The sequence below is a fragment of the Barbus barbus genome (assembly GCF_936440315.1).
Source record: "Barbus barbus genome assembly, chromosome: 10".
Taxonomy (NCBI): domain Eukaryota; kingdom Metazoa; phylum Chordata; class Actinopteri; order Cypriniformes; family Cyprinidae; genus Barbus; species Barbus barbus.
Genome location: NC_136738.1, coordinates 20,016,348 through 20,039,534, shown reverse-complemented (window position 1 = coordinate 20,039,534; position 23,187 = coordinate 20,016,348). Strand labels below are relative to the sequence as shown.

Sequence of the window (23,187 nt, the reverse complement as noted above, 5' to 3'; positions counted from 1 at the left end):
TTATAACTGTCACTTTTTTGATTAATTTAATACATCCTTGCAGATTAAAAGTATTAATTTCTTAACAAAAAAAAATCTTACTGATGGCAAACTTTTGGATTGTAGTGTATATAAAATACTTATATATTACATTTTAATATATTTTTTTTAAATTATGCATTTGATGAATTGTAGCTGCAGTCATGACCCATCTCTAGTGTGTGTGTGTGTGTGTGTGTGTCTGTCTGTTTTAGTGTCTATTCCTGACAGCCGCTTAGACTCTTTCCTCAAAGTGCCGCCATCTCTTAGTAGCCATTTGTCCGTGACACACTCCCACTTGACGCATGTACATGTCATTTGTGTGAGTCCTAAACATGTGATTCCATTAATGTCTGCAGGACTGCATGTCTGTCCATGGCCCTAGTGACCCCGGGGCGGGTTCTGGCCGGGCTTTGAGCCGGTCAGGTGCTCTGAATAGTAGAGTGAGATGACAGACTCCACGTGCACAAGTGGAGCAGAGCTTTGTAAGACCGCTGTCCTGGGCCTGACAACAGGGAGGAGGGCATTCCTGGGGTGTGAGGGGAATCTTAAGAGGGAGGATGTGACACTCGGGCTTCCTAATAGACTTGGATCTCTTCTCTGTTCTTTGGTTGCAGGCAGCTCTCAGCACTCTCATAATCATTATGTTTGCTCAATGCCTCCTGATTGATTCAGTCTGCAGTCCTGACATACAACATACAATGTCTTCAGCTGACATTCAGCTACTACTTCACAACACTCCATTTATTTCTTACACTTTAGTGTCCTCTTTTGATTAATCGTCCCTGCCAATATATCAACCAGGGGATCATTAGTCTCTACAGAGCTGCAAATATACATGTGTTCAGTGATTTTCGGTTAAGGAAAGCAGATTCAGACCAGTTCCAACTGAATTATGCTTCTTGTTACGGAATTGAATCACTGTTCTATATATCTAAACTAATTTACAGAAATTACTTTTGAATCAAATTGAGATCACTAGTTTGTTAATGGAATTGTTTTGCTGACAGCTCAAAACATTCACACCCCTTGCGTGTTATTCTGTTTAATTCTTTAAAACTAGAAAATGCTGTTTTCTCTTGAGTAGCACATCTCCGTATAAACTACGCCTTCTATAATGTAATGTTCTATCAGTGTGTGTGACTCTGTATTCCTTGTGGCCCTTCATTCTCTCTCCGTCTCAGTCACAGCATGAGTCTGTCTTCTAAAGCCATCATGTCAGACTTTCTTCATCATGGCTTCTTCAGCTTTCTCTAACATGTGACACCTCAAGTACAGCACAGATAAATGTTACATCTTTACTTCTGAAAGACCATATTTGTGCTTTTATGTGAATGTTCTGAGTGTTCATTTGAAGGAAGGAAGGAACTGTATGTTAATGTTAATACAAATGATTGTAAGTGTAAAGGACAGGCTGAATCCCACCTCTTTTTTTCCAGGAGTTTTTACTGTCAGACTATGGTTTGTTAGATACACTACTGTTCAAAAGTCTGACTCTAGAATATATAAAAAAAAAAAAAATAACTTTTATAATGTCACAAGACATTTGTTACAGAAGATTTGTAATAAATGCTGTTGTTTTAAAACAGTTCTGTTAAAGTGCCACAATTTCCATAAAAAAGCAGCACAATTGTTTTCAGCATTTATAATGAGAAATGTTTCTTGAGCACCAAATCAGCATATTAAAGCGTTTTCTGAAGGATCATGTGACACTGAAAATCCAGTTTTGCCATCACAGGAATAAATTACATTTTAAAATATATTAAAATACAGGACAGTTACTTCAAATTGTAATATTTCAGAATTGCTGTATTTTTTTTAAATAAAGGCAACCTTGCAGCCTTGGTGAGCATACGAGAGTTTAGGATTAAACAACCTTCCTGATCCTAAACTTTTGAACAGTAGTGGATTATCAACAAACATAAGATAAACACGTCAGTTACCTTACTGCAAGTCTTTGCAGTGTGCATTTGTTTTTAATAAATGGTTATACACGTGCGAAAGGGCACCTGGTTGCTGCGTCACATCTCACACTGTTTTTCATTTTTTCCTTAGTATCTCACACCATGAGTGTTTCTGTCAGTGTGTCAAGTTATAATAGTTCAACTTTAAAAATGCATCTCGAGGCTGCTTCTGTGCTATTTTATTGAGCTCAGGCTAGCTGTATTCAAACACGATATAGCATGTCTGTTGTGAACACATCAGGTGAACTACGTCACCCCAACATCACAGCACTTACTTGAGGCCGACTAGTCGATTTCTGAGTTCGTCATGTGTTTGGTGTCTTCAGCAGCTGGGACGAGGGCTGGTGGAAACGAGTCATGTGCGTTTGTGAGTAAGCTCGGGTTGGGTTTCAGTAGGTCATATCTTTAGTCACCCTCCCAGTTTTTCATACGCTCACACACTTTTCCAACAGTGGCTCCAAGTGACATTAAGTGACCGGCTGGTTTATCCCCTGCACCCCATCCATCCATCAGTCAGTTTCTCCCTGCTGCGCTCATGTGGCAGGCTGCTATCAGCCCGCTGGTGGTCAGCACACAAGCTCCAGCCGCTCTCCCTCGAGGCCCATTCTCTCCTCAGCACGGGTCACTCAGAGTTTTGCCGGCCCCTTGCTATTTTTAAGAGGCCGTAAAGTCAGGTCTGCTCAGGACGGACACAGGCAGAGGGGTGTAACAGTCCAGCACACTCATTCTAGTTTGGCACCTGGCACTTCCCGGTGTCTGCTTAGTGAATGCGTAGGTGAGTCACCACGTAATTTGCTTTGACACATGCATCTATATGGTAGACGTGAGCAGATACTGTAATGGTGTGTGTGCGTGCGCGTGAATGAGAGAGCGCTTGCATTTGTCTGCTGGGAGTGACTGTGGGTCCGGCCCAGAGGAATGCGTGGCCTTTGCCGGTAACTGGCTTTGATCAAACATTCCTGTGGGAGGCTTTTCTCTCTCTCCCTCTCTCTCTCTCTCCCTCCCTGCCTCTTGTTCTTTTTGTCGTTCCTTTTTTTTTCCTCCATCTCTTTTCCCAGTGGGCTACATATGGAAAGGGGGAGATTTTGAGGTAAGCATTTAGTGGGAGGGGACAGCGCAATTGAATAGTAGTAACGGTGCTGTTGAGGAAGAGCGATATAGAAGAAGCTGCAAACAACAGACGCTGGGAATTCACTGCAGCAATTTTCCACACTCTTCTTAGTCCAGGACCGCACGGCAGAAAGAAAAGGGGGTTAGAAACATCCTTCCTTATCCTTTTTGCTTTTGCTATTGCCCTTAACTGAGGTGTCACTGGGGAGGCACTACATTGCCATGTTTGAAGCGACTCAGAATATCATGCTCAAACCAACCGAGTCCTGGAGGGAAACTCTTCTAGACCACAGAGTCATGGACCTTTTCTTCACTGTGAGTACCAACTTATACATTTATTCTGTCTGAGGATTTTTCCTCAACCTCCTGCTTGGAAATGGCTCTTTTTTTCTAATTTTTACCTAATTTCTTGTGCCATTGTACGTTCAAAACCTGCGTCCCCTCGTCCTGTTTATTCCTCTCATGTTGTTTCTTTCTGCTTTTATTCTTCTTAAAAAATTGTCAATGACACTGCATCAAGCAATAAGTTATAAATATTTAGCAGTTATAGAAATATAAGATGATGTTTAGAATAAGTGAGTTGCAGCAGATTATTATATGAAGCAGTGATCAAAGATGGAGGAGTCTGGCCTATGTGATGATTTAAGGATATAAAATACAGTAAAATATAAAAAAACACATTTATTTTGTATTTAGGTGTGATATAAAAATAAATATCTAAAAATTATTTGGTGTCTAAGATTTTTTTGTAGGTTTTTGAAAATTTTTCTTAACATTTAAATCTTGTTCTCACCAGAAATACAGTAAATATTATGGAATATTGTTTTTCTTACATTATTTTATTACGTAAAATAACTCTTTTTATGAGAACGTTTTTTTTAAAGAATTTTAGGAATAGAAATGTCAGTAAAACAGTATTTGAAAAATAAATCTTCTGTAACATTATAAATGCCTTTACTGTCACATTTAATCAACTTATCCATTGTTGATGAATAAAAGTATTAATGTTTTTTTTTTTGTTTTTTTATAACTTTTGACCCAAACTGTAGTGAAGGGGTGGTGTATGATATAGTATAAGATGCTTTCAGCACTCATGTATACATTTGTGAGTTTCATCTGAAATCGGATCTGTGGGTGGCACACCTGTCCCAAAACAAACCATTTTCCAACTGTGAAGTTTGTCTGCATTGCTCACGGCGATAATGACAATATTACAATGAAACATTTTAGGTAATAAATAATTGTATTTCCACAAATACAATCCATAATTGTATTTTGAATGATAATTAGTTCTGTTAGAATTGTACTGAGAAGCAAATCTATCATGAGCATTATTATATACCACGATTATCTATAGTTTCTTTGTTAAATTCAGTTTTAGATGGATAAATAAAGCTTAAGATTCCAGTCAAGAGTAGTGAATGATTTTCTTTTCAGTATTGTTTGATTAGTATTCACTCATTTTAATTCCCTGTTTGATAAGGGCAAATCATCTGAAATCTGAACAAAATCATTTCATTCCATGTGCTCTATATTAAAGCAGTATAAATTTTAGATTCGGTTTTCCCCTGAAAATCATGTGTTGTGTGTGCGTTCTGCATAGTACACCTTCCAATCATTAGAAATTCAGTTTAATGGCTCGTTACGTCTCATAGAAGTAATGTCTGTGAGCCTCAGATTGCAATGTGTGGAACATTTCTGTCAGGTTACCTTCGGCATCAGTGATGCACATGCCAAATAGCGTTCCGCTCTTTCTCCATTACCGTTACACGGTCTCCCTGAGGCATCTGCTGCCAAATAATGCTCTACTTTCCACCATCAGTCTTGGGTGGTTTCTATGGCCAGATTAGACGTTACTTTCCTTCACTCTGCTGCTCAGGAATGACTCCAAAAGGTGCCAATTTGCTGCTTCATCGTTCACGCCTCTTTTCTGAGAGGAGGCTGCGATCTGTAAACTGGCGACAAACTGTGCAGCCCTCTTAACAAGGGTCAGTCTGTTGACCTGGAGGTCAAGGGCTGTTCAAACTTTAGTGTCTCATTTGTCTTTTCTGGGATTTGCTGTTAGGAGTTTTAAGCAGACTGAAATAGCAGATAGATATGTTGTTGTTTTGTTGTTTGTTTTTTTAGTTAGATTAGGGCTGGGCGATATGGGCAAAAAAATTCTCACAAATTTTTTCATATCAGTCGATATAAATAATTATCATGATAAATTTCAAATTTTTCCGATTTTTGCTGCCAAGTGAAAATTTTTGAAACCAGACCGTTAATTGTGGGTGTAAACTACTCTTTATGGTCAGAACATAACAAACACGTTTTTGAATTCTTTACACTTTTCCAGTAATATTTCCTTAACTAAATAAGTGATATGGTTTCAAATCATAGCTTGAGTTAGGATGCAGATGTAAATTTGTTCATCATCAAAAACAGTAACATCTGTAAAAATTGTGAAATTTAATTATTCTTACGGAGTTTAATTAAAATTAACCATTGGTCCTTCATAGTAGCATACATTTAAGATCATGATAACCACAGTTAAAACCACACTATATAGCAACTGGTAAAAATGTTACTATGGTTTCTAGTTTTATGTATAAAAAACAGTAATCTAAATACATTTAGTACAAATGCTATAGCTTAATCACAAAAAAAAAATACTGTAATTATATTCCATTACCTCTTTAACACACACAATGCACATATGCATTAATAATATAATAATATTCTATATGATTATATCACATTTCTGCCACAACACCATGGTGCAGTTGTAGAATGAAAAGCCTTCTGACAGTATCGTTGCACACAGTGTTTCTCCTATTTGTCAGCTCTGTTTCATCTGGCTTTAAACTTGTTTGAATCACTGAGTCATTTGTATTCTTCACTGAATTCTAGCCCTTCACTCTGGATCTCACAGCGCTGTTTAGTGCTCGCGTAACCAAGGTTTTTCAGCAAGTAAACGCATCTGCTCTAGTGAGCTCGCACTGCGCTGACGTTTGAACTTTTAGCTTCGCATGTGATAAACAATTCGTGTGGCATGATTCAAATGAAGAGCACTGTTTTGTTCCGCTTTTGACCCATAAACATTGTCATTGTTTTATCAAGGAAAATTATATCGAGATAATTATAATTTTATCGCCCAGCCCCAAGTTAGATTCTAAAACCTACTTTTTTTTTATTTTTACTTAATGTATAAGAATTGAGCTGCTTAATAAAATCATCACTGGGGCATCCATATGTAGTTCAGTGGATTCATTTGGTCGTAATGTATAAAGGCAGCTAGTTCAGGAAGGTCTAATTTTGTGATTCAGTGATTTCTTTGACATTAAAGTATATGTTACCATTGTTGAAAAGACAAATTAACTTTTCTGTGGTACAATGATGTAAAACATGAAAGCATCCATGGTGGTAAATACATTTTATATGTACTCTTAAAAAGTTCAGTTTCAGTAAAAAAAACTAAATATATATTTCAAATAAATGCTGTTCTTTTTAACTTTACATTCATCAAATAATGTAAAAGGTTATTTATACTGTTAGTGGTATTTTGTCATTATTTTACACTACTACTTTTACTAAAAAAATAATTTAAAAGACTTCTTTCAAAAACATGTAAAAATCTTGCCAATCTCAAATTTTTGAATGGTAATGTAAATATTGGCTCTTTGACATTTTTTGACAAAAAAGTAGAGCTGGAGAAAACGGGTAAAGATGGATAGGTCAGCAGGTGAGCCAAATTCAAACACTCATCTCCCCTGTAAGCACCACAGTGTCTAGACAATGACTCTGATAGATTGTACCATTTAATTTAGGATTGTTTGAGAGTTCAGTGAAGTCTCTTTGGTTCTGAGCAGCATGATGTTCAGCGGTTTTGTGCCGGTCTCTCTGGGAGCTGTTTGGGTCATGTGATGTTTAGTGGTATTTCCAGTGGGTGGGGGGAATGTTTTTGTTAAGGGATGAGGAGTGGTCAGCTGTCACACCCTCTGTGTCTTTACGAGTCTCCTTGTAGCTGTGTGTGGTGCGCTCGTTGTTTTTCTACGCCCATGCCAGGGGGATCTGTGTGTGTTAGGGTGAGTTATTGAACGGGGGGGTGAGAGTGCGCGTGTAAGCCTGTCAGCGATGTGTGTGTATGTTCAGCTCGTCAGCTGTTGGTCCTCACTTCTCAGCTGTGCCCTGAACAGACGAGGGGGTGTCCAGACACGCGCTGCCGGGGTCAGAGGTGGCTAGAGATGAGCTGCAGGATTAGACTCTGAACCCTGGATTCAAAGCTCCTGTTAACAGCCTCCAGTCCTCCCTCAGGTGGTCTGAGGAGGGGGCAAGCCATCCATCTAAAGAGAAGCGGTCTCTCTGCCTCTTTGATTGCTTTTCAGAGGTTTGGAAACATGCAGAAGAGAAAAAATGAAGCATAACTTTAAATAAATCTCATTCTCTTCGCACCTAATAAAGCCATGGCTGCGCTAACATTTTCCTACCAGCCAAACCGACTGAAGGGTGTTTTTGTTTGTGGTTTTTAGTTTAGGTTTGTTCTTACACCCTCCGTCTTCACATTCTCACCCATTTAGTAACAAACAGTCACATTTTTATACATCCATAAAATGGGTGAAACTCAGAAAAACATGTCTGGGTTACAATTCAATATAAAACGCACACAAAGCTAGAGAAAAAAATATTTTGCTTAACCGAAAATAGATTGTAATTTAGGACCCTTAAGATTTGAATTATGACATTTATTTTCATGACAGTCAAACACATATCCCCCAAATTCTTATTACAGTGTGTCCAGACATTTCACTCTTTTAGTTCTAATTTAGTAGTGATTCTCATTACATATTTTTTTATATTTATTTTTAATTCTAATATAACTTAATATTTGTATTTCTGCATTGCAGCAATGAGAGTGATATGTATTTATTTATGGTTAATGAGGTCTCTATTCAAAACACGTCTTATTTCTTTGTGTATTGCATATTTTTGCAGTATGATAGCGATTCTTATTGTCATTACTGTCATTTTCTTATAAAAATTATTTCATACAAAGATTAAAAAATTTTTAAATGTATTTTTTCCTTTCAGTATTTTGTGCATTGCAGTGATGAGAATAACATTTGTATTGATCTATTTGTTTATTTCAGAATGAGGTGTCACAATTAAAGTCAATTTTAGTCTTTTAGTATGTTTTCTTTTTTATATTTTTGTATTTTGTGTCCACATATGTTTAGTGCTAAGCAAAGTTTTAGAAGCTGAGATCAGATTCTGACTCAGAGCATGTGCATGGGTTGTTTATGGTATAAACACAATCAGGGCTTGTTATGGCACTTTGAGTATAACGCTGTCATGAGGTGATTGATTGTGGCCTCTGATTTTGTAACAGGATCTGAACATACTGAATGTGACTGAAGCAATGAGCGGTGAGAATAGAAAACAGAAGAGGGTCTAATCCTCCCCGTGGACCAACACAAGGCTTTGTCTTTTCTCTATTAATAGGTCTCCCTGTCGCTTTTCTCTCTCTAGCATTCAGTTCGGAGAGCTACCTTGTCTTGTTTTGATTTAGATGCCCCCCTTCGCCCCCTGCCAGACTCTAACTATAGTCAGACTCAAGGCGATTGGCATAGTTTGCATGGCGTGGATGTTCTTCAGCGCAGCTGTTTGTACAGAGCATGCTGCTCACAGAGCGTTGGCCTTGTACTCTTTCTTCTCTTTCCCTATCCAGTTCTCTCTCGCTCTCTCTCTCATCTGCCCCTCCTCTCTCTCTTTCTCTTTCTCCCTCCCTCCCTCTCTTCTTCAGCTCAGAAGATGATTTCACACCACTCTAGCAGACAGGGCTGTGCAATGGTGTGCTAGCGTTAGCACTTTACCCAGTGGCTGATGTTCATCCATGTATCTGTAGGAGGTGGAATGTGTTAGGCAAATGCCGCTTTAGGTTCGTTCAGAGGGCTCCATCCAACTCCGTGCACCTCTTCACACAGCATCTCCGCCAGAACGTCTGGCGAACAGACGAGCGAGAGTAAGATTCCAGGGATTTAGGAAAGAAAAAGAGCAAAGGAGTGTGCCAAACAACCACATGTGCAGGAGACTTGAGTCGGTCCGCTCAGAAACGTTTAGCCATCTCTTCAGCCATGTAGTGCTCTCTTTTCGGTGCCGAACGCCTCGGACTGGACTGGTAATTGAGAAGCCGATCAGATTGATTGGCTTGGGTTGTGGCAGCCAGGTGGCGAGACGCAGTAGTTTTGCCATTGGCGAAGGTGAGGGGTATTCCACAATTTTCCTCCGTTCGTTATTCCACTGAGCAGAAGGTTTCAGAGACTTGCGTGAGATGAGAAATCGAAGACAGACCCGTGTATCTGTGCATAAGAGAGAGCAGAAGAAAAAGAGGAGGAGGAGAGGGAAAGTATGTTTTTGTATGTCAATGAGAGAGGCTTTTCTCTGTGATTCAGGGAGACTGTGTGCGAGCTCCCCAGCCCGTGTGTTTTGTCAGCTGCCCATGGGCCGGTCTGCAGTTCCTTCTGGACTCTTTGAGGGGGCCTGTCTGGTTTTAACACTAGAGTATACCTACTGTCGCATTTAGTCTCTAGAACCTCTGCTGCTGCTTTTCTCTCTCATGCGCTCATATGATATCATGTCTCCCTGAGAAGAAGGATTTCAGTCTGTTGGTGAGCTGTGCTGATGTCGGTTATGAGAGTTGATCATTAGGTCCGTTTTAGGATATCTTGATCTTTGTGTGGTTGTTGTCGATGTCGGTTAGTCATTGAAGGTATACATTTTGGCATTAAAATCTACTCTTGAGTTCAGAAAGTCGATGATCTGGTATCAGGCTTGCGTCTTTTATTATGCTTTTGGAAATGGGATCGGTTTACACCAGTGCAATGAGTTGACGTTTTTGTCTCCGTCTTGTAGGTGCACAGGAAGATCAGAGAGGACTCAGACATGGCGCAGGATTCCCTTCAGTGCCTGGCCCAGCTGGCCTCCATGCATGGCCCCATCTTCCCTGATGAGAGCGCTCAGGTGACCTACCTGGCCCACCTGGTGGAGGGATTGCTCAACATGATCAATGGGTGTGTTTCTCTGAAACCTTCCGTCATGTACTGCACTCATATGCTTGTCATTCACAAATGTGTTATTTTGTATTTAGATAACTGCATAGTAGTTGTGTCTAACAAAGGTGGACCTAATGAAAACATGTCTAGGTTACATTTCACCCCACAGTCATTACAATTATTAAAATAATTGATATTTTTCGTTATTAATTTAGGACCAGTAATGAAATTTTACAGCAGTGCAAAACATTTTAATGATCTTAAACACAGGCTTAATTCTCTAGAAGTAAAATGTAATTAATTTGATTATTATTAATTAATAGTTTTTAGTTTTTTAGTTAAATATGGCTCAGTCGTGTTCTTGACAGTGAGATTCTACCATAATCTCAAGTCACAAAACTACTGCCCCATTTATTTTTAATTTTTAATTTTAATTTTTTTTTACAGTGTTGTACAATATGTATTGGCAGAGTTGTGTGTTAGGACTTGCATTGTAAATGCTCTGTAATGTCTATAAAGATGGAATGATGTCTCTGCAGCTTTAAATAACACACACGTTCTCTCATACACTGCTGTTTGGAATTTGAGAACACGTAGGCGTAGTGGGTCGGGGTCTCTCTCCCCACTCCTCCCTCTCTCTGTCCCTGCCATTCTGTAATCACCTATTCCTGGAGCATTTTTCCAGTTGCATCATCGGAAAACCATGCGGCAGGTCTGCCAATCTGCCATGATTGAACTCTTCTGCTTACAATTTAAGTCCATCTGATATGGGTTAGAAACGCAGTTGGGAGCATAAAGAAAGGCAGACCTCGAGTGCTCTTTCAGAACTAAAGAGGGGAAAAAACCTTTGTGTTCCCAGAATCCAGGTAGTGTGCCAGCACAACAGCAGTTTGGTGTTGTGGTTGAGATCTTTGTCACCCTTTACAGCAGCTGAGGTATTTGTGCTTATAGACAAATATTTTCAGGGGAACTTAACCATAAATGTTGAATTCCAGTGGATGAACATTTAGACTGTACCGTACGTGCACTCTGCACCATTGCAGGTTTACACAATATCTCATGCTACCAGACAGACCCAGATGATAGACGTTAGTTGTTGGCTGATCCTTTAAGGGACTGGCCTGCCACTGTTATTATTTGTTCTTAACTGTCTTTTTCCCTGTGACAGGATTGAGATGGAAGACTCTGAGGCTGTAGGCATCTCTAACATCATCAGTAACCTCATCAGCACATTTCCCCGAAGCGTTCTGACAGCTCTCCCGAACGAGCTCTTCGCCTCTTTCATTAACTGCCTCACACTGCTCACATGCTCGTTTGGTCGCAGCGCCGCCCTGGAGGAGGTGGTGAGTACTGCATTTGTACCACAACAGACCACAACCACACTTAACAGAGTAGCTGAGGTCTATGAATGTCAAACTCGTTATTCTCTGTTTTATATATATATTAGGGAGATCTGCTCTGTTGCAGCAGACATTTTATTGTATTTAATAGAAAAATAAAACCATTAAACCAGGGTATTGGCATTGATTTGATTCCATTAAGATTCACAAGTTATTTATTTGGGGTCGGTAAGTGTTTTTATTGTTTTTGAAAGTCTCTTATCCTCACTGAGACTGCATTTATTTGATTAAAAATAGAGTAATAACTGTAATATTGTGAGAAAAATTACAATAAAAATCTTTCTATTTTAATATATTTTAAAACTTATTTTATCAGCATTTACTCCAGCTTTGCATAATCCGTGATGCTTTTTTTTTTTTTTTTTTTTTTTAAGTATAGAAAGTTTAAAAGAATAGCATTTAGCCTATTTGAAACAGGCAAAACATTTATAATCGTACAAGTATTTGTTTAATGTTTAATTAATTTAATGCATTCTTGTAGAATAAAAATATAAATTTCCTTCAAACTTTTGGATGGTAGTGTATATTAGAAAGCGCTTTCATGCCAAATTAATAAAAATGCAAATTATATATATTTTTAACTTATTTACAGAACACTAAACTTTTTAATATTTGTCTATGATTTACACACTAAAATCGGTGTGTTTGATGTATGTTCTTTATAAATAGATATGTTTCCATCCAAAATTATGAATAAACTTATGTGCAAAATTATTGCATAATGTTGCATTTAAAAAATGCGAATAAAGCACCGTTTCCAACCAGTGAGTTGAAGAGAACAAAATTGTCACTTCCTGATTAACTTTAAAAATTTTAATTAAATTTGCTGCAGTATAGTAGAAGGCGCTTTATATATTTATTTTTTGGTACACAATAAATTACAAGCTTCAGAGCGGGCAGACAAAACGCGGTCATGTTATTTTATTTTCAGAGCCTGCTGTTTAGGAACCCAGTTCTGGGAGTTAATTATAACAAAGGACTTTGACGAGACTTTACTCAAGCAATTTAGAATGACAAAACTAGCATTTCAGATGCTGTGAAATTAGATCGGTCCATTGGTTGGTCCAGTTTTATGCTGTCCCATCGCAAGGTCACATGTCTTTTTTTGATGTGCATTAAATCATGGAATATTGAAAGGGATGAATCATGTGACCATGATTAGGATAAAGTCACGTATGTCTCTATTTCTCTAGCTGGATAAGGATGACATGGTGTACATGGAAGCATATGATAAGCTGCTGGAGTCCTGGCTGACATTGGTCCAGGAGGACGAGCACTTCCCCCGGGGCTGCTTTGTCCAGCCGGCTGTGCAAGTCTTCAACTCTTACATCCAGTGTCACCTCGCAGCTCCCGACGGCACGAGAAACCTGGTCAGAATCTACCTTCACATCCAAACGCATCTTTCTCACCATGTTAAATCTAAATATGTTAACATTGTTAATGTCTCTGGTTTACCAATTTGTTGTTTCTTGTAATTTTTTTGTTGACTTTGTGGTTTGCTTTTCATCGTAATTAAAATGGAAAAGCATGAAGCACAACAAATGTCTAAAACCGTTTTCTTTCAAAGAATCGTCTGCCAGAGTAATGGCCATTCCGGCACATGGTTTCAGTCGTATGCTTTGTCTTTTTAGACTGCAAATGGTGTTGCTTCTCATGAAGAGGAAGAAATAAACGAATTACAGGAGGACGACAGAGAGCTGTTCTCAGATCAGCTGGCCAGTATTGGAATGTTGGGTCGCATCGCTGCGGACCACTGTATACCTCTGCTCACAGGGTACAGACACACAAGGCACTTCAGAGAAACCGCTGTAATAAACATCCACTGTGAGCCTTACATTTCTCATCTGTCTTCAGTTTGTTGGAGGACCGAGTCACACGGCTTCACGGGCAACTGCAGAGACACCAACAGCACCTCATGGTCTCTGCAGACCCGGGCACGGTGGACCGGAAAGATCTAGATGACCTTTATGAAGACATTCATTGGCTCATATTAGTGTCAGGTCTGTGTCATTCTTAAAGGGACATTCTGTCATCATTTACTCACCACATGTCTTTCATTATCACTCACAAATGCGAGTAGCATGTTTAACCTCGTATGTCTATGGAGATTTCCATTCATCGAGGTCATTTATAACGTGTAATTCATATGCAACTGGACTTTATTTTTGACAATTTGAAGGCATTTCTCCACTCAGTCAAATTGCTTTTTGTCATTGTATTGAAGTATTTGGTGTTTTAATAGGTTACCTCTTGGCTGATGACCCTCAGGGTGAAACACCATTGATACCTTCAGAAGTGATGGAGTACTCTATCAAACACTCGACTGAGGTGGATATCAACACTACACTGCAGCTGCTAGGCTCTCCTGGAGAGAAGGCCACCTCCATCCCTGGATGCAACAGGACAGACTCCGTTATCAGGTAGAGAGACATCACAGTACACATGTGACAGTGTGTCATTACACTGTATCGATTATCGCTTGTTAGTTGTGTGGGAATTATGATGATTTTGTTTTTCATTTACATTTTTCATGCATTATTGTCCAGTTTTCATTGTTTCTTTTATTTATTTATTTTTTTACGAAACTTTCACAAGTAGACCAGATGTTTTCAAGCTGATTCTTGTGCACTCAGGGCATTTGTGCTAGGATATAGACTCCCACCTTGTGTGGCATCCTCAATGACTTTTCAACAATCATGAAGATGTAGGAGGAGTTTGTGAAAGGATGTTTTCCACACAACTGAAAATGGTGGATAATATAGTTGGGTGTTGACTTTGGCTTGAAATATAATTATCAGATTGTTTCGTTTAAAAGGTATTCACAGAAATAGACATGAAATTTGATGCTGGAAATGTGATGGTGGTACTAGATGGTTTGAGAGACTGAAAATTCAGCTTTGCCATCACAGGAATAAATTACATTTTAAGATTTATTAAAATAGAAAACTGTTATTCAAATAAAAATTTCTCAATATTACTGTTTTCACTGTTTTAATCCAGTAAATGCAGCATTCATGATCAAAAGAGACTTCTTTCAAAAACATTTTTTTAAATCCTGCAGATCGTAAGAATTTGATCGCTAGTGTATCTCTTTAACATCTGGTTGTCTGATAAATGCCTTTTTCCAGATGTAGTGGTAATGATCAGCTTGTGAGCAGATTAAGCAGCCAGCTACTGATCATTCTGCCTACAAGAACAATGACTTGTTTTAATTGTATCACTCAGAATTGCTGCTGGAGAGAGCAGGCGTGGTGTAGCACAGGCTGTTTGATCTGCAGTTAATTTGCCCAGCGGGGAATGCCCTGGCACACGCCCAGCTAGGCCTGCCACGCGAACAGCAGCCCTCAAGTGGCCCCATCACCGGCGCCAGCCAATGCTGCAGCACCACTCCCCACACATTATTCAATTAGAGCCAGGCCAGGTGCCACTCAGAGCCCAGGGTCAGAGAGGAGCACTAGGGGCCTGGAGTCATGCGTATGTTCAGAAGCTATTTCCAAGTTGATTGATTTTTAGTTTCTGTTTTCAGCATTTCTTTTTTTTTTTTAAGGTCTACATTCACCATTGTTGTATGGCTGGTTTGATGTAAAATTGTATTATTATTATTATTAATAATAATATTATATACATATTAACATATATTATTGTAAAATATTCCTATGATTTTAATATTTTTAAACTTTTTTTCTTTGATTCTTTTAATAAAAAGTTTAAAAGAACAACATTTATTCAAAATAGAAATATTTTCTAACAATGGAAGTCTTTACTATCAATTTTATCCATTTAACACATCCTTTCTGAATAAAGTTTAACTTTCTTTAAACTTTTTTAAAGTATCTTTAAAAAGAAAGAAAAAAATTCTGTCCCAAACTTTTGAATCGTTTATATTGTAACACAAAATCTCTATTTTGACTAAACAAAAAAAGTACAACTGTTTCAAACATTAATTACAAATCAGCATATTAAAATGACTTCTAAAGGATCATGTGACACTGAAAATACTGCTTTGCTTCACAGGAATGAATAAAATTTTAAAGTATATTAAAATAGAAAGTTTATTTTAAATTGCAATAATATTTTACAATATTATTTTGTGAAATAATATTCAGTATTTTTTATCAAATCGATACAGCCTTGATGAGCATAAGAAACTTCTTTAAAAAACTTTATCCAAACTTTTGAACTGCAGTGTATTGTGCAGTAAACATGTTTTCTCAGGTAACCTAAAGTGTACATCATTTATTTACATCAAGGGTCAAATCAAATATAAATAGCACATTAAAGTTAAGTTACACACTTTTTTGTGTGCGTGCTGTACAGGTCTGGTATAAAGAATGTTTTTGCTCAGGTGCCCGAAATGTCCGCCCAATAGAGAAGTTTTGCTCAGCAAGAAAAAACATTAGAGGGAACATTGCTCCCACGGGTCCTTAAATTTGATACAGCTAAACTGAAGAGTTTTTAAGGCCTTATACCGATTAACGTATTTAAAACTGTCTATGAAATAATTTTTCAAATGGCCTTAAATAGATTTTTAAGAATTCTACAAATACCTTGTAAATAGTAAAATAAAACTCTTTCCTTGATATTCGTTGATATTTGTGTATTTATAATGTTTTTGATTGACATTTATGGTCTTTATTTTATTTGGGCTACCAAAATCTGAAGAGTACCTACCTAAGGGCTACCAGGAATTTAGAAATTTTGCGAGCCCTGAATAGTTAAAATAGTAGTTATATATTAATACTGTTTATCTTATAATTAATAATAAAAATATAAATGAATGCATGTTGTTATTATTATAATTATTATTATTTTATGTGAAGGGGGAAGGAGCAGGAGGTGGGCTACAGATGTTAAACACAGGGATTTTTTTTCCTTGGCATTTCCAAGCAGATATTTGATCTGATTCTAATCTGATTGGAATGGGATACAGACTGTGAATTTAATGAATAGTGTAATTTTAATGATGTAGAAGCTGTTTATGCGGTTACTGGTTGGGTCTCGTAGAGACCTAGCGGTATTGTCTGCAAAAATCTGCTTGTAATCTGATTTGGCCTTAATGGATGGTGTTATTCCAAAACTGTGGAATAGGATAGAGGTGAGGATTGAAAGACTGGAAGGACGCTGAGATGATGGGTTGGGGAGGGATGGAGAATGTGAATGGGGGTGATGTGGAGGTCAAAGGATTTGGAGAGACAGTAGGCTGGTTATGGGTGGGGGAAAGCAGGCAGACTGTAGGGGATTTGGAAAGACAGTGGGCCAAGGGATTGTGTTTCCCAATAACAGTCACCGACCCCGCATCTCCGAAATGTCAGTGAGGTTTTATCTTTACAAACAATGTGAAACATTTAATGGTGCTGCACTCCGCGGGGCGCGTGGGATATCGCTCTTCCAGGATAGTAAGCTGCTGTAATCCCTTTCTTGTGTCCTCTTTCTTTACCAGTGGAGGTGTGAAGGAATGATAGCGTTTGTTATTGTGGGCCTTTGTTGAGTCTCAGTGCATCTAGACAGAACTGCCATGAACTCTCTTCAGTTGCCTCATGTATATGCAACAAGATTTGCACTTCCATTTCTCTGTATCTCTCTGTCACAGGTTGTTATCGGCAGTGCTAAGAACCTCAGAGGTGGAGTCTCGGGCTACACGAGCGAGTCTGACTGAGCTCCTGAGTCCTCAGATGGGCAAAGATATTGTCTGGTTTCTTCGGCGCTGGGCCAAGACATACCTGTTAGTGGACGAGAAACTCTACGGCCAAGTAAGTTGCCAAAATGAGATCAATATGTGGAAACGGCAGGCTTGATGTCTGAATGAAGCCTTCAGTTTGTTTTTTTTTTTGGCTCCATTCAAAAATCAGGCACAAATTCCTGGAACTGAACCTAGACATTTTTATGTGCCGCATTATTACTTCTGACTCTTCCTCTGAGTGTTGGTCTTTTGTCTTTTACTTCTCTCCCTTAGATCAGTATACCTCTCAGCACAGCATTTGGAGCGGACACGGAGGGAGCGCAGTGGATTGTGGGATATCTGTTGGAGAAAGTGATCAATAATCTGTCGGTGTGGAGCTCTGAGCCAGAGCTAGCTAATGACACTGTGGAGCTGCTGGTGACTCTGGTGGAGAAGAGAGAGAGGTTTGTGTCTGCTTGCTGGAGTAATGCGTATGTGGGCATTAATGAGGGCTAAATATTGAGCCTAACGCCCTGCAAGACAGCTGCTCACTGACAGACACAAGGAGACCAGTGGTCTGTGCTGATGTCTTCAGATACTGTCAGTTGATACAAGACCAAATGCGTTTAATGTGCCCCGCCTGCTGGTGGAGTTGTGCTATTGCATTGCAAAGTGATTTCTTAACTTAAGGTTGCATAATGCTACATGAATAAATGTAAATTAACAGTAAATGGCACTGTGTATCAATGAAAATCTTTTTAGAAAGAAATATTGCTTTTAAGGAGTAGTTTCTGACATTTGCGAACTTTTAAGTCCATTCAAAAAGTTTTTTTTTTTTATATAAAGAATGCAGTTTTTTCTATAAAATCAAGGCATATAGTGAGTAGGCAATGTCAAGCACAAAAAAGCACCATAAAAGTGATAGTTATGACTCAACTACTTCAAATTCTTCTAAAGTCATGTGATTGCTTTGTGTAACGAATAGAGAGAGTCCACCTAAAAATGAAAATTCGGTTGTCATTTACTCACCATCAAGTTGTACCAAACCTGTATAATTTTTTTTCTTCTGTTGAACACAAAAGAAGATATATTGAGGTATATAGCTACAGCAACAAGAAACTATTTATTTACCATTTTATCCATTTTATTTTAAATTTTTGGCTGAACTATCTGTTAAAGTCATTTTACTGAAAAGCAATAATTTCTTCCACTTTAACTCTTAAATCTTGTTCACATGCACTACAAATCAAAAGTTTGGGGCAGTAGAATTTTTTTGTTTTTGAAAAGGCCCAGTAAATATGAAAAAAGTAAAAATAGCAAAATACAGTAAAATATTAATATTGTTAAATTATTACAATTTTTTCTATTTTAATATATTTTAAATATAATTTATTCTTGTAATGGCAAAGCTGAATTTTCAGCATCATTACTCCAGTCTTTAGTGTCACATGATCCTTCAGAAATCATTCTAATATGATGGTTTGATGCTCAAGAAACATTTATCATCAAGGTTGAAAACAGCTGTTCCTCTTAATATTTTTTTGTGAAAGAATGTGAGACATTATTTTAGGATTCCTTCAGCAGTTCAAACTAAACAGCATTTATTTGAAATATAAATCCTTTGGAAGGTTATCATTTCCTTGACTGCCATATTTGATCAATTTAATGCATCCTGAATAAAAGTAAGTTTAAAACAAAACAAAAACTTACTGACCCCAGACTTTTGGACTGTGGTTTGTGCGCATGTTCAAACTCTTGAATCTCTCATAAATAATAGTGATGCAACACATTTGAATGTTATACAGGTCTGAAATGTTATGAGTGATTGATTGAAAGATGATTTCTTGTGAGGCTTGTTCATTTGTGTTTCTCAACTCTTTCCTCTGACGGTTCAGGGCGAATATTGTTGTGCAGTGTGAGAACTGGTGGAATTTGGCCAAGCAATTTGCCAGTCGCAGCCCTCCCTTACATATGCTGTCCAGCACAGTCCAGCGAACTCTAATGAAAGCCCTGGTCCTGGGCGGCTTTGCTCATATGGATTCTGATACCAAACAGCAATACTGGGCCGAGGTGAGGAGAAAATTATTATAGAGAAATATTTGGAAGATCAAGCATTATTGCTAATGAGAACACAAAGCAGTAAAAAAAAAACCAGCATAGCCTCATAACTCTGTCTCTTTCTGTCTCTGCATGGCAGGTACTGCATCCACTCCAGCAGCGCTTCCTCAACCTCATTAACCAGGAGAACTTCGCCCAGATCTGTCAAGAGGAAGCCGTGAAGCAGGAGATTGTTGCCACTCTGGAAGCTCTGTGCGGCATCGCAGAAGCAACGCAGATCGACAATGTGGCATCTCTGTTCAGCTTCCTAATGGACTTCCTGTCCAGCTGCATCGGCCTCATGGAGGTCTACAGAAACTCACCAGAAACAGTCAACCTCATCATAGAGGTGTTTGTGGAAGTGGCCCACAAACAAATCTGCTACTTGGGCGAAGTGAGACATTAGCGCTTGCATTGAATTTGATGTGATCACACATTTTGAATGTGCGTATCCTGAATATGCTTTTCAATGCACCACGTCTCTGTCTCCACAGACCAAGTCTATGAAACTGTACGAGGTGTGCTTGACGCTGCTGCAGGTTTACTCCAAGAACAATCTGGGTCGCAAGAGACTAGATGTAGCCGCAGAGGAGGACCAGTACCAGGACCTTCTGCTCATCATGGAGCTCCTCACCAACCTGCTCTCCAAAGAGTTCATTGACTTCAGTGACACTGGTATGAGCGTTCATTCATGATTCACTTCATTTGCATCATAGCTTGTGAGCGTTTACATGAGAGATGAGGAGTAACCGTGTTTTTTGTGCAGATGAGGTGTTTCGCGGGCAGGAGCAGAGCTCTGGTGCTGGACGGGCCGTATCAGCTGCTGATGTCGTGCTGTATGGGGTGAATATTGTGTTGCCCCTCATGTCTCAGGACTTGCTTAAGGTAAAATTCGACTTTTGAGTTTGAGCTGTGTTTTGAAAATTATTAAAGATGCTCTTATATGTTGTTTCTTGTTTAAGGTGGGCTACTGTTCTGAAACACTCTTTCTTTCTCTTGTACCCAGTTCCCTTCTCTGTGTAACCAGTATTATAAGCTCATCACCTTCATCTGTGAGATTTTCCCAGAGAAGATCCCTCAGCTGCCTGAGGAGCTCTTCAAAAGTCTCATGTGCTCCCTGGAGCTTGGCATGACCTCGTATCCTTGCTGTTTTTGTGTATACAGAAGAGAGTTACGTTATTTAAAGACTGTGCTTGCTAAGCATATTGTTTGATTTTCCTTCTTGAGTTTTTGTCGTTGAATTACGGTGGGTATGGTCTAGTGCTTTTCTTAACACACTCTGCAGGATGAGCTCAGAGATCAGTCAGCTCTGTCTGGAGGCTCTATCCCCATTGGCTGAGCAGTGCGCCAAGACACAGGAAAAGGACACACCCCTATTTATTGCCACACGACATTTCCTTAAAGTGAGTCATGAAGTTTAAACCAGTGGTCAACTGTTGTGGGTTTTTAACAGGCAATGTCTGTTGCCATTCACAAAAGTTCCAAATTTTGGGCCTAGTAAGGTTATGTTTGTTTGAAAGATGTCACTTCTGCTCACCAAGGCTGCATTTATTTGATCAAAAATACAGTAAAACAGTAATATTGCAAATATTGTTACAATTTAAAATAAGTGATTTTCTATTTTCATATATTTCATAGAAAAATAGAAATTTAGTAGTCATAACTCAGAAATCATTCTAATATGCTGATTTGGCGCTCAAGAAACATTATTTTATCAGTCCTGAAAATGCTGCTTAATATTTTTGTGTAAATTGTGATGTATTTTTAGGATTCTTTGATTTAAAAGAAAGTTCAGCATTTTTAGAAAATTAAAAACATTTATTTTACTGTCACTTTTGATCATTTAAATTCATCCTCGTTGAATAAAAATCTTACTGACCACAAACTTTTGAACAGAGAACATTCAAATGCATCTCACCACGAAAAAGTAAACACGATTTACACCATATTTACTCAAAATTCATAAATTCTATTGACAAGGCTGTCAGTTATGGAGCCCGTTTCCACCACTGAATAATAAAAAAAAAAGGTAATTGCAACTTTTTCATCTCACAATTCTTACTTTTTTTCTCAGAAAATTGCTAAATGTTAATTAGTAATTCAGAGAAAAAAGTCAGAACTGTGAGATTGTCACAATTACCTTTTTTATTTTTTATTCAGTGGTGGAAACGGGCTTCCATAGTCAGTAGATATGGACTCACATAAAAGGGATGACAAATGTGAGTATTATTTCTTGTCAGTATTATTGGCTGTTGTCCGTGATCTCAGAATGATCAAACGTGGTAATGTCACTAACCTTCATGTTAATATGTAATTGTCTGAGATTAATACACATGTATAAAATGTTGATTTAGTAATGCACATTTCTCTGTCACTCTCTCTTCCTGCATAGCTGGTGTTTGACATGCTTGTGCTCCAGAAGCACAACACTGAGATGACCGTAGCAGCTGGAGAAGCGCTCTATACACTAGTGTGCCTTCACCAGGTACGTTTTATGCTTACAATATGAATTTTAACTGAACGAAATGAATGATCTTGTGACGCATTAGCAGTCGATGTAGTGTTTGATAAGTGATGGTGTTTGTCTCAGGCGGAGTATTCAGAGCTGGTGGAGACGCTGCTCTCCAATCAGAGGGACGCTGTGATTTACCAGCGGCTGGCAGACGCGTTTAACAGCCTCACTGCCAGCAGCACGCCTCCAACCATGGACCGCAAGCAAAAAGTGGCCTTCCTGAAGAGCCTGGAGGAGTTTGTTGCCAATGTGGGGGGGCTTCTGTGTGTCAAATAAGCCACCTCCTCCAGCAACTGTCCACAACAGCTTCCCCTCTCCAACCCCTCTACCACTCAGAGAAGCCTTTCACCATGCCAAACCATGGAGATGCTGAGACGCCTCTGGGCCTTCAGACACACACGCCTCCAGAGAACAGAAAGAGGCTGGCGAAGGCCGAGAGGGGACGGCCGGTCGTGATCGTCTCAGTCTGATCTGACCGTTGTTTACTTTGCCACTGAGAGCTCCTCAGATGAACATTTATGAAATGCAGAGGGGTGATCTTTCTGAAAACTGACTCCTTCCTTCCCCTTTTAGACACAAACACAAGTCTTTTGCAGACGCTTCTCCTCGAGTGCCTTTTGTATGTGGTTTCTCACAGCTCGGATCCAGCTGTGTCAACAGCGAGGAATAGAACCGTGTCGTACTGCTATCACGGTAACTAGGATTGTGAAATGTGGTTGCCTTGATAACGAAAAAGCCTTTCCCAATGAAACTTTAACTGCAGGAAGGCCCTTTTGGAAAACCAAATCACTTTTGTGTTTAAGGTTGTATATATATTTTCGAAAAAGACAAAAAATGAAAGTGTTTAAAAGGACTGAAAGGTTTTATAAGATTATAGTTGATGGAACTTTGATTTTTTTTATTGTTATACAACTTCACCAGGAGGACAAGGGGCTAGTTTGAATTTTCTGATTGATTTGAATGATTGTAGTTTTACTCTTTGCCATTGTCATTTCGCCCTGATCGCAGCCGTATCACTGAAAGCGACAAAAATACAGGTCTGTTGAATTATGATGGACATTTTCACACAATCGCCTGATGATCCCAATGAGGTTTTGTTTTTCAAAAATAACTTAAACAGTGTTCCACTTACACTAGCTCTCTCTCTCTCACACACACACACACACACACACACAAACTAACTCATTTTGGAACTTGTCGACGTTGCTGTAGCAATAAAATACCAAAAAATGACTATCGAGGGATGTCAGCCGTTTTATTCAGGGCATTTGATGGTTTTTATTTCCATTGTTCAAAGCACTAATTGTTATTTTGGAATGCCTGAAATGATCTGTAAAGTGTATATAAACTTGCTATAAAAAAAAGTGAGTGAGCTTTCTTGGTCTGTATTTTCAAT

General features: G+C 38.7%; 1 protein-coding gene across 2 annotated transcripts in view; it reads left to right on the top strand.

Annotated features, from left to right (window-relative positions):
- The window catches only part of xpo4 (exportin 4), a 32,239-nt gene extending 9,071 nt beyond the window's left edge, over window positions 1–23,168 (top strand). For both annotated transcript variants that reach the window (XM_079427410.1, XM_079427411.1), the window contains 17 exons: window positions 3,295–3,407; window positions 9,984–10,141; window positions 11,292–11,466; window positions 12,717–12,893; window positions 13,155–13,297; window positions 13,378–13,523; window positions 13,766–13,943; window positions 17,114–17,273; window positions 17,477–17,646; window positions 19,078–19,252; window positions 19,380–19,673; window positions 19,774–19,954; window positions 20,046–20,164; window positions 20,286–20,416; window positions 20,565–20,682; window positions 21,672–21,764; window positions 21,870–23,168. In XM_079427410.1, the coding sequence (XP_079283536.1) occupies window positions 3,295–3,407; window positions 9,984–10,141; window positions 11,292–11,466; window positions 12,717–12,893; window positions 13,155–13,297; window positions 13,378–13,523; window positions 13,766–13,943; window positions 17,114–17,273; window positions 17,477–17,646; window positions 19,078–19,252; window positions 19,380–19,673; window positions 19,774–19,954; window positions 20,046–20,164; window positions 20,286–20,416; window positions 20,565–20,682; window positions 21,672–21,764; window positions 21,870–22,067 (2,729 nt within the window). In that variant the 3' untranslated portion in view covers window positions 22,068–23,168. The remainder of the gene's footprint in view (window positions 1–3,294; window positions 3,408–9,983; window positions 10,142–11,291; window positions 11,467–12,716; window positions 12,894–13,154; window positions 13,298–13,377; window positions 13,524–13,765; window positions 13,944–17,113; window positions 17,274–17,476; window positions 17,647–19,077; window positions 19,253–19,379; window positions 19,674–19,773; window positions 19,955–20,045; window positions 20,165–20,285; window positions 20,417–20,564; window positions 20,683–21,671; window positions 21,765–21,869) is intronic.
- The last annotated feature ends 19 nt before the right edge of the window (window positions 23,169–23,187 follow it).